This window comes from Orbicella franksi, chromosome 14, assembly GCF_964199315.1.
Source record: "Orbicella franksi chromosome 14, jaOrbFran1.1, whole genome shotgun sequence".
NCBI lineage: Eukaryota > Metazoa > Cnidaria > Anthozoa > Scleractinia > Merulinidae > Orbicella > Orbicella franksi.
The window spans coordinates 2,314,658-2,326,263 of record NC_138158.1 but is presented as its reverse complement, the minus strand read 5'-3'; the positions used below and the strand labels follow the sequence as shown (position 1 = coordinate 2,326,263).

The 11,606-nt window shown below is 38.6% G+C and overlaps 2 protein-coding genes across 2 annotated transcripts; both read left to right on the top strand.

The window, feature by feature from the left end:
• Window positions 1-1,505: 1,505 nt before the first annotated feature.
• Window positions 1,506-4,931, top strand: LOC145467982 (uncharacterized). Its single transcript, XM_081451640.1, has one exon. It carries the CDS (start codon window positions 2,117-2,119, stop codon window positions 3,146-3,148), a length of 1,032 nt encoding a protein of 343 aa, XP_081307766.1. The 5' UTR covers window positions 1,506-2,116; the 3' UTR covers window positions 3,149-4,931.
• A 4,251-nt stretch (window positions 4,932-9,182) lies between these two features.
• LOC145467998 (ribitol 5-phosphate transferase FKRP-like) lies at window positions 9,183-10,730 on the top strand. The gene has a single exon (XM_081451659.1). The coding sequence runs from the start codon at window positions 9,602-9,604 to the stop codon at window positions 10,487-10,489; it is 888 nt and encodes a 295-aa protein (XP_081307785.1). The 5' UTR covers window positions 9,183-9,601; the 3' UTR covers window positions 10,490-10,730.
• Window positions 10,731-11,606: the final 876 nt, after the last annotated feature.

Genomic DNA, 11,606 nt, shown 5'->3' with positions numbered 1-11,606 from the left:
ACGATTCGCCATTTTTTCCTTTTGAAAAGTCAAACTCTTTTCATGGTTTTAATTACTTAAATATCTGAGCATTACTCCAAGAAATCGCTGAATTTATGTATTTCAAATAAATCATCTAAACATTGCTATATCAAGTCATATCTCGTAACATTTTGGTCTCTAATCTTCCTCTCTTTTTTGTGATGAAGAAATTCCCTGTTTGGAACTTTCGTTGTTGGTAAAGCTAAGCTTAACTGCTTTGATCGTAAAATAATCAAACAACTTACACGCTCCAATGGTTTTAAAAGTACCAACAAAACTTGAAGGATTTCACCTAAAACTGAAATAATTCAATGAATGCTAAAAAAGAAATTTGGAAATAGTATAGACTTTTAAATTGGAGGATATTTTCAAATCTAGTTTGACTTTTCTAAATCGCGCATTTTGCGTGATGACCGTGATGTTTAAAGCCGTTTTCATCCCCGGTTTTCACCTTAGAGTACTGTAATATGATAGCGTTTTGCTTTTAGTTCACCAAAGCGGAAAGACAATTACGTTATGGGAAGCTAAGCACAAAACAACAGAGAACTGAACAAAGGAATGCATCACCGTGTGTAAGTTAGGAAGAGATGTTCAGTGAATATTGGATCAACAGATGAACTAACTGGCAAAGTTTCAACAACACATCGTCACTTTCATAGACACGGAAACTAATTTTTACTTTATTTGGCTCAAGAACCGTTTGAAATGTTAATACACATCGTCGCTTTTCTGTGAGGAATTCACTGGTTCACTAAAATGTCCTCTTTTATTTTTCAACATCAATCAATTTTAACCGAAACCTCGCAATTCTGGAAATTATAGTTAAGTCCCATCAGTTTCAACATCATTTTCCCGTAACCTGTTTTTTTTTTCATCTTTCCTTGCCAAATCCAGTTTTGATTTTTGGTAGTACTATTCAATTTCTGTATTTAAATTCGGATAATACTTGTTCTGGATAATTAAGGAAATTTTGGCACCGATTTACAGCAGGTCAAAATTTGAAAGAAAACATTAACCACCAGAGAATTGTGACCCGCCCATGACACGGTTTGTTTTAAAAATCTAATTCTGTAGATGTCGATCGTTTCGACTATCATTATTATTTTTTCCCCTGATCGGCCCAGTTAACAACATTTTATTACTTTAAACTGAGAAACGAGGAAATTGAATTTAATTTTCTTGCCTTTGTCGCCTTTTTCTGTAATAGAAAACTCAGACGTGTTTAGAAAGTATCGGATAACTACGCGGATAGTTTGGGACCGAGTACTAGTGCTTGTGCCCAAGCCCCTTGAAGTACAACAAGCCTTCTTTTTTAAACATTTTGATTTCGGCCTATCCTCGGGTAAAATATCGCAGCATTGCAAGCATTGTAACGGAATATAAATGATACGTTCCAAACCGGGATCAGAATGGACGAATTTAGCATTTTTGAGCTGATTAAAATTTTAACTTTTCGCCAAATTCCGTGCTCTGAACAGTGGTAGGAAATAATTGTCTTGGAAACGAGCCACGTGCATTAATATACACATGATACGTGTAAGCCGGAACATTTATCTCATCGTAATTACTTTTAGTGGTGATCCGCTTTGAAAATGGTGCTAAATGAATTCAAGTTCATCTCACCTCGCACGTGTGGCGTTTTAGTGTTAATTGGAAGCCTACAGGTTCCAGTTTGTCCCCGTTCAAATAAAATGCAAATTTCTCCGGCGGGCCAATATTCTCTCCTTTGACGAGAACAAAACATCCAGTTCATTTAAGCCAAAATAAATTCATTTGTGTAATGAGTTTCGCATAACAAGTATGTGTTAAAAACCGCCTCTACCACATTGTCGCTGGGAGTATTTTCTTGGAAAAAAATTAGAATTTTCGCCAGAAAAAAATTGTATTCAATATGCCAGCCGATTCTACTGTGATCTAAATAGAACTTGTCAGGTTTAAGTTTACGACCGCTGTACATATATTATCAACTGTCAAGCCACAGTGACACAACAATTAAGCACCAAGCAGGCTGGTAACATATTTACACAACATGATCGGGTCAGCTCGATGGAAAATCTATGAAAGAAAATAATATATTTGGTTCGGATCTTCGGAAATGAGCGTTCAAAAAGGTTATTACCATGTTACTACGACAAAACTTGGAAGAGATGTCTCAGCTAAGCCAACAAATTACCATGCGCCTGTCACTGCTGTGTTTACAAGGAACGCGCTAACTTCGAGTGTTCCTCGCGCGGTGGGCACAAAGACTGTTCAACCGAAAATAATGTCCCCGACAACTAACCATTCGGCTCAAAGAAGAAAATACGTGACTTCTTTGTCTATTATTCCCAAAGAGAAGATTCCCAAGATTGTGGTTTTGCCGAGTATTGATAAAGATATTGTTGGATCAGCAGCGAAGCAGGTATCACCTAAAATTCCTGTTGCTACAAATACTACCGTGAATAAGACTTCAAGAGAAGCACCGAAGAAAGAAAAGGTTAGCCAGTCAAAACCAAGGTACGTCTCTTGTCTTCATACTTCCTTGAGCACTGAGTGGAAGAAGGCGAACAGTTTAGATAAAGAATATATTTCCCACAATGAAAAAGGTCGGAGAACTTCTTCGCTTCAAATTGACTGTGACTCCAACAGGAATACAGCTCGATCAGCTGCGTCAAACAGAAGTTCTTCGCTTGGACTTCGCGTCGAAGACAACAACATTTCTAAGCTAGAAAATCGTCGATGTGGAGAAAATTCAAGCACTTCCTCTTTAAATCGCAGAAACGTTAAAGAAACTACGGGCATGAACAAGCACAGCGTTCGAATTCAATATATACCTTTGAGGAAAAGTTTCACGATCAAAGACTCTGTCATAGACACCAAGGTACTTGGAACATCTGCGAATTTAAAAACTCGCTTTCAAGATCAAACGCCTCAACGACTTCGACCGAGAATGCTACCAAAGAGTCGCTTTAGGGTCAAAATTCAAAAATGTCACCATAAAAACGTCAATATTTCAGATTCCATGAACGCAAGCCGGGATAAAAGAGTTAAACCATTAGAAAAAGCGAGTCGAAGCGTGGTTATTCAAGATAAGGGTCCCCGACGATCATTTTCTGTTCAAAAACCTACGGTTTTGAGCGCGCGATGAAATAAAGAAGGAAAAAGTCTTAAGATATTAAAAGCAAAATATTGAAGCAGAAGTTTGAATTAGTTGATACCAAGATATTGTCGCGAATAAATTGTTAGCAATTCAAAATTGCAAATTTCTTGGAAGATTATTGTTATTGAGGATTTATCATGATGGAACCAAATTTACATCAAAAGTTGACGCGATGTTAAATGGCGTGTGTTTGCAGAAATACAGCTTGGCTAAAAAACAAGGTTGACGGAGTCGTCAAGAATAAGTTTTAAATTGTAATCTTAAATACTGCCTTCGGATACAACAAAAGATGAGATACGCTAGTAAAATTACTAAAAACTGTCACTGAATCATTTAACTTCTCGATATTCGCCTCAACATTCTGTTACCTGTTACCTCAGGGTCACAGCTTTCTACTTATAGTAGTATATCAAGAACTCATTTATAAGCGTTTGACTGAAACTTAAACTTAGCTTCATTTGAGCGAAAGGAATCGTTCGGACCTTACAACAGTTGTTCTTGGTGACGCCTCAGTAGACAAAATTAAAATTAAACTGAAACTTTTAAACTGTCAATTTTTTAATGCAGAATTTCTTGTCCGCGCTATACTGAATTCAGTGTATGTATATCGATGGTTAATTTCAACAAAGGTTATTGCTTCGCCTCTAAAATAAATATTTCTTTCCTTTTCCAAATAAAGCACAACGTTTGAGCGTATCAAATGTTCCTTTTTCAGTACGCTTGGACAATGTTTTCAAAAATATTGTTTTGATGTTTTCAAAATAAAGAAAATGGCAAGCTCGAATTAAAAACCCGCCGCCGCCAAAGGCTGGTAAAATATTAATGGTACAGTCTACAGGGTCCTTAAAAGCCGCGCGAAAATCCATTATCTCACGCTGTTGCCTTTGCGTTCTTTGCTTTTAAGCGAGATTAAAATGTGCCCGAACTAATTGACCAAACAAAAGTGAGTCTTTTTGGCTAAGCTCATCGGACAGCTTTCTACTAGGTGTGTGGTCAAAAATGAGCTTTTTTCAAAAAAGGCATACTTAATTTTATTTTATATGCATATTCGCGAGCTATCGAGTTCAGCAGGTTGACACTCCACTTTTACGCCGCCTGTTAATTTACAAAAAAGCCAATTTCCTGTTTCGCTTAATAAGTCTGAAGGTTAAATTATTTAATTTCGTTGTTTTGCCTTCCCGCTAGCAGATTTATATTGAAATAACGACAGTTAGGCTTGCCTTCCGGAGAGAGTTGTTCAAACAAAGACAATTACTATAAAGAAACTAGAGAACCAGATAAAGAATATTACACTTCACGAGAGGCGCTGCGTGACGATCCAATTAAAACAGCTGCGCGGGCGATCAGCCTCCTACGCACACGCTCTTAGGTCTCTTAGGGCTCGTCACGCAATCATCCTCTGGAAGATTGCGTGACGGACCGCGCGGGAGACTACGAGGGCGTGAGTGAGTGAGTGAGAACTTTATTAAAGTGTCAAAAACCTTATAGCCTGGAAATGATACACCATACTAATTAGGGAACACTGCTAAAAAAACTATACTAATACTAATATTAATACAATAAAAAAAAAATAAATGACTTGAAGGGCATTATGTGCAGCATAGGATGCAGCCCTTACAGCCGGTGTCAATTAAGCGAGTTATATGCCTTTTACGAATATAGTTTGTAAAAGCCTGCAGTGTCTTGGCTGATCTGTCAGCCATAGACAGTTTGCCCCATAATTTGGGTCCTACATAACGCAGAGAGTGCTTCCCATAAGTAACAGTGTTGTATCAAGGAGTAGAAAAAAATCTGATTTGAAACATTGAATATTAAACATTTTAAGGAAAACGACCAATTTTTTAAGTTTGCAAGACATGTTTCGACAGAGCTTCTGTCATCTTCAGTTGAATGAATGATTACAAAGCAAGTTGAATAATAAGTAGGCAAAAATGCTAATTAAGACAAATAGTAACAACAAGAACGTGAAAAGGCGTAAGTTAAAAGGATAATTTTAGATTTACATGGTGTAATTGCTGATTGAGGGAAGGTAGTTCTTTTTGAATATGAATAGCCTCCTTTATCTTGAGTTGAAAGCTGGTAGTGGCGTGATCTAAAATATGAAAGCAGTCTATTGAACACAATGAGCGACAACGTTCAGAATTCTGAAGATGTTTGAAGATGTGAGAGGCCCTATCAACGGCTAAGTGCTCACGTACGCGTGTGGAAAAATGTCGGGAGGTTTCGCCGACATAACAGGCATTACAGCCCGCACATGTAAACTTATAAACCACACGTGAACGAAGCCCGCCGGGGATAGGGTCTTTCACACCAAAAAGGTTACCTATCTTGAAGGAAGAAAAAACTAATTTGATGTCTAAATCATTACAATAGCGCTTGATTAAGTGTCGAATCTTCTTCTGAGTGATGACAGAAAAATGGCCTATGTATGGCAGCTTAAAGTAAAACGTGGGCGAGGTGGTAAGGGGGTAGCCCCGGGGACAATGATTGCTATGGGTCCCAGTGATGTAACGGTTAACCACTTTTTCAATTAAATGGGCAGGGAAAAGGTTCTTTTTGAGAATTTCAGTAAGCTTGGTTATATCCTCGTGTAACCCCAACCAAGTGTTGTTGATCTTGTAGGCCCTGTCAACAAGAGTCCTAATGAGACCTACTTTGTATGAGTACGAGGTGAAGCTAAAATAATTAGTTAATAACCCAGTAAAGGTTTTCTTACGGTAAACCCTAGTTAGGAAGGAATTAGTGTCACTATTATCAATAAGAACATCTAGAAAGGGTAATTTGCGATTAAGTTCTTTTTCCATAGTAAACCTTATGTTGGGGTGCCTAGAGTTAATGTAGTCAAAAAATATAACAGCATCGGGCTCCGAGTGAAATAAACAAAAAGTGTCGTCAACATACCTACGATAAAATAAAATTTTAGAGCATTGAAAATTTTCCAACCATAGTTTTTCATGATGCCCCATAAAAAGATTGGCTAATACGGGAGCAAGGGGAGACCCCATGGCCACACCATCAATTTGGTCATAGAAAGAACCGTTAAATAAGAAATGGGTCTGGGCGGTGGCTACAGTGAAAAGGCTTCTAAGTTCAGGTTTACTTAACTTAAGGTCAGGATTGCCCTCGGAAATGTAATTGACCGCCAGGTCAATACATTCCTCAAGAGGTATGTTAGTAAAGAGACTTTCCACATCGAAGGAAACCATAAATTTACCAAACATAGATGAAGATTGAATGTCCTGTACAAAAGTAAAAGTGTCTGTAGCACAGTGTTCAGTTGGGATGTGCGGCGCCAAAAGATTGCATAGACATTTGGCCAGGTTATAATTGTAAGTTCCAATAGAAGACACGATGGGGCGAAATGGCGGAGTTGAGTTAGGCCCAAAATCCTTGTGCATTTTGGGGAGGCCATAAATTCTTGCTGGTTGAGAGCCTTTGGGATAGATGTTTTCGTACACTTCGTTGGCAAGGTGACCATCTTTCTTCAACTTTCGGAGAAGTCGCTGCAGTCTACCTTCTCTCAGTAAAGTTGGATCTTCCTTGATGGGCCGGAATTTGGAAGTGTCATTGATGATTTTAAGAATACCTTGGTCGTAATCTGTTCGGTCCAAGACGACCACACCATTCCCTTTGTCTGGTTTTAAAAAAAACATGTCTTGCAAACTTAAAAAATTGGTCGTTTTCCTTAAAATATTTACATGTCTGCTGCTATCTAGACCTTTTGAATATTAAACATTTTCACTTTCTCTGGAAAGTAGGGCTGGAGAACAGAGAAGTCAAAAATTAAGATACTTTTCTCGATTTTATTTTTTCTGCGTTGGTCCACTTATTTAAAGATATTAACACGTTGAAGAGAATAAAGAAATTCACCAGCTAGGGGAATCTTGTCGCCGCGTACCACTAAATCTTAAGAACTGACTTTTATTTTGGGGTCAACTTTGATAAAGTACTTCGATCAATATGACCGCCATCTTTGGATTTGAACGACCGAGATGGAGAAACCAGAAACTGCAAGGATCCGCGTACGAAAAACGCTGCCAACGTAGGATCTACATGAGATCTGATCAGCCAAAAAAACTATGATGACAAACAAGAGACTGCAAGGCTGATAGTCCCAATAAGGACGTAACAACTGACCCAATAAAGATGAAACAGCTGCCTCTCTTTATCGGTTCTATTCATGTTGGAGTCTCCAAACGTCTTTCACGTACTGGTCAGCCTTTCAGTGTACAACAAAGTTACACCGCCTCGTTCTCAGGGTCTTGGAAACGACGTTGTCATTCTATCCTATGGGCGAAAAACATTTTCGCTTTTGTAGAAATAGCCTTCTTTACTCAAAAAAAAAAAAAAAAAAAAAAAACATAAATCTGCTCACAGTGACAGTCGTTTCGCAACATCGTGCCCAGTCAATCACTGAAGCAGTTCTCAGTGTAGTAGTGTTGTCACGTTTTCGTGCAGTTTGCGTGACTTGAAGCACATGGCTCAGCGAAACAGATAGGGACCTTACGCATGTACGACGGCGAGGACGACGCCAGTTAAAGAGTGTGTTTTTCTTTTACTTTGGAATTTTGCATTTATTTAGATCTATTCGGTGTGTTTGTCGGTATTAAAACTTGCCCCTGCTGAATATGCTACGAATGCGCAGGCTATGCCGAATGATGACATTTCGTTTCTTTAGTGTTCTTTTGCAACTGCCATTGTTATCAAATATTCATAACTGTCTTCATTCGCGTTCATTCCCAATATTAAGGGCGTAGCGACCATATGCGCATGTATGCACTTACGAAATCAAGAAAAAAAATGGTTAGTTATATATATTTATTGGCGAAAAGCCTCTTTAATATATAAATCGGCTGGTTTGACAGCCACTATCAATTCTCCACAACATATCTTGACATATTTGATTAAAAAACATATTTGATTAAAAGGTCTAGATAGCAGCAGACATGTAAAGATTTTAAGGAAAACGACCACTTTTTTAAGTTTAAAAAAAGATGTTTCGACAGAACTTCTGTCATCTTCAGTTGAATGAATGATTACAAAGCAAGTTGAATAATAAGTAGGCAAAAATGCTAATTAAGACAAATAGTAACAACAGAACGTGAAAAGGTGTAAATTAAAAGGATAATTTTAGATTTATATGGTGTAATTGGTGTAATTGGTTCACCTCGTACTCATACAAAGTAGGTCTCATTAGGACTCTTGTTGACAGGGCCTACAAGATCAACAACACTTGGTTGGGGTTACACGAGGATATAACCAAGCTTACTGAAATTCTCAAAAAGAACCTTTTCCCTGCCCATTTAATTGAAAAAGTGGTTAACCGTTACATCACTGGGACCCATAGCAATCATTGTCCCCGGGGCTACCCCCTTACCACCTCGCCCACGTTTTACTTTAAGCTGCCGTACATAGGTCATTTTTCTGTCATCACTCAGAAGAAGATTCGGCACTTAATCAAACGCTATTGTAATGATTTAGACATCAAATTAGTTTTTTCTTCCTTTAAGATAGGTAACTTTTTGGTGTGAAAGACCCTATCCCCGACGGGCTTCGTTCACGTGTAGTTTATAAGAATTCTGAACGTTGTCGCTCATTGTGTTCAATAGACTGCTTTCATATTTTAGATCACGCCACTACCAGCTTTCAACTCAAGATAAAGGAGGCTATCCATATTCAAAAAGAACTACCTTCCCTCAATCAGCAATTACACCATGTAAATCTAAAATTATCCTTTTAATTTACACCTTTTCACGTTCTTGTTGTTACTATTTGTCTTAATTAGCATTTTTGCCTACTTATTATTCAACTTGCTTTGTAATCGTTCATTCAACTGAAGATGACAGAAGTTCTGTCGAAACATGTTTTTTAAACTTAAAAAAGTGGTCGTTGTCCTTAAAATATTTGATTAAAAAACTAAACTTTTTTCCATGTTGTGATTTATGAAACTGTTCTCTGGAAACCGTGGAAATGCCATTTCCAAGCCACTAAAAATTTCAGTTTCTCTGTGTGTGGAGGGAGGGGAAACGGGGTGGCTTTGCTCCCATAACCGCTTCGCGCCTCGCGCCTCGTTTCACTTTCTTTTCGGTACGCAATTACAAGACTCCTATTTTTTCCGGTTAGCTGACTATCCAGACAAAGGAAATTGACATCCACCTGAATAAGAATATTCCATTCAAGGATTGTTTATAATGTAAAAATACGCACGTTTGTCCGTTTGTGGTCACATTTTCAACAGCTTTGTTGCTCTTCGATGCGCTCGGCGGTGACAACAAGATTTTCACGTCACTTCAAATGTCACAAGATTGGGTGACACTGTCAACCATGCACACCACAGGGAATTAAAAATGTACATAATTAGAAATTGTCTATGTCTGTAACCTGAGACACAATGCATCGATCAAACAACGGAAGACGTAGGACATAATCAAGGATTTTGGAATGAACAGAGCTGCTACTTTCTTGTTAGTCTGTTTAATCTTAGCGGCGATATGTTTGCTGTTGACTGTCGTCTTCCAAATGGATTCTATATCACTTCAGAGACCAGCGGGGATGCGTTTGTCCATCGATAATGCCTATTATGCTAATCGTACCGGAAAACACTGCAACGATATTTCATTCAGTTGGGGCGAAATGTGCCCCAAGCTATACACAGAACTTGGGGGAAGATGCGACTTTATCAACGGTACGCTTCAATGTTCTGATATTCGTCACTACTCAAAGTTCCGTATCCGCCAAGCACAGCTCGCAATGACTCGAATGCTTCGCATCTTTGACCTGCTCGCCCAGAAGCATGAAATCTACTACTGGATAGCACGGGGAACTTTACTCGGCGCTGCAAGACATCATGGATTTGTTCCCTGGGATTTAGATGCCGATATTGAAATTCCTTTAGACGACTACGTCAAATTTTTTCAAGTTGCAGCGAAGGAGTTACCGGCTGATATTTTCTTTCAAAATACTATTAGCGATCCTGCGTTACACCCGGACGATCCATCGGGTTTTCACAAGCATGAAATTGTTGGGATCTACCAAACGACCTGGAACCCAAGACTGAGGGACAGAAACAGTTGTTATAAATACTGTATGGCTTATGGATGTAAGTGGCATGATGGATTAATGGTTGATATTTTTGTTTTACGTTATGTAGACAGCTCGGTTTATCCTTTGAAGCGATTACCTTTCGAGGGATTCACACTCCCTGTTCAGAACGACTGGAAAAAGGAATTAAAGTCAACTTATGGGAAACATTGGTTTGAATTTCCAAAGGATAGAAGGCCAGATGAAAACCCAGACGTCTTTAATGGTTGTGAGAAACTGAAATCCTAATGTCCGATGTTGATTTACGTATGCTGCAAGTTCCCACGAGTAACATTAAACAACAAGAATTGACGAGTTAGAGAGTTTCGAGGGTGTTCGAAGGTGTGAAGTAAATTATAGAAAGAAGTATAAGTTTACATTTACTAGTTTGCATTCAGATCAAAAAGCCGCAGTTTATCGACAAAGAATTACAAACTTGCTTGAAAGTATTAAAATTATAGAATAAATAAATATATGTGTGTCTAGATCATCGATTGGTATTGCTGAATTCGTTGAATTTCATTTTCTTCGTGTACTACCGTGAGAGATGTGTTACAATTCACGTCGCATCCTCGTTCCCAGGGTGTCTCTCCTCCAGGAGGCGTTAATAAGAAAGAGACCCTGGGAGCGACGTCGCAATTTCTTCGGATTCGCTGCTCGGAACAGGTAATGTCCCCGGACAGGAGCCATAATCGGGGACGGAGACCGTAAGCGCGCGCCATTTCTAGTATTGGGGCTCTCCCTATGATATGGGACAATTTTTCTATTTTTAGAACAAATTGCGCCATCATCTGCGGGACACGCGCGTACATTCTGCGAGGATTTTTGCGGATCGATGTAGCGCGAGAAAATGGCGTCCGAAATTCCCGAAATGTTTGATGCTTTTAGCTCACAAATCAATACGTTCATGTCTGTTGCAAGTTTACTTCAGTATTTTCGTCGTAAGCTGCTCCAGTTTGCGTGAAGTTAGACAGTATCGAATTTAGTTATGTCCCGCTTTATATCACTGACCAAGTTGTGTTCCGCTGCTTCTTTTTCAAGAGCTCCACATTACTCCGCTCTAAGTTTCACATATGTTGAAGATTAACAGCTTTTCCATAACACAGCAAAAAACTAGTTGGATATATGGATATAGCAGCGTTTCAGGACTTCAAAGTTTCCCTCCTCTTGCCACACACTTGCGAGGATTTCGAGTCTATCTCGACCGAAAAGTAAAAATAAATTAGTTGAGTTTCGCCTGAATTGTAAACAACGCTTGATGTTTTATCAAGGCCCAATAAGTGACGGTAAAGTTTATGTCTATAGATGCTGCTCAGTTTTGTTTGTGTAAATATCCAATAAATTGTCTGTTGTCGATGAATAAGAG

Excerpts from the sequence above, each read along its gene's own strand:
- LOC145467982 (XM_081451640.1), top strand. The coding sequence starts at position 2,117 with ATGAGCGTTCAAAAAGGTTATTACCATGTTACTACGACAAAACTTGGA.
- LOC145467998 (XM_081451659.1), top strand. The coding sequence starts at position 9,602 with ATGAACAGAGCTGCTACTTTCTTGTTAGTCTGTTTAATCTTAGCGGCG.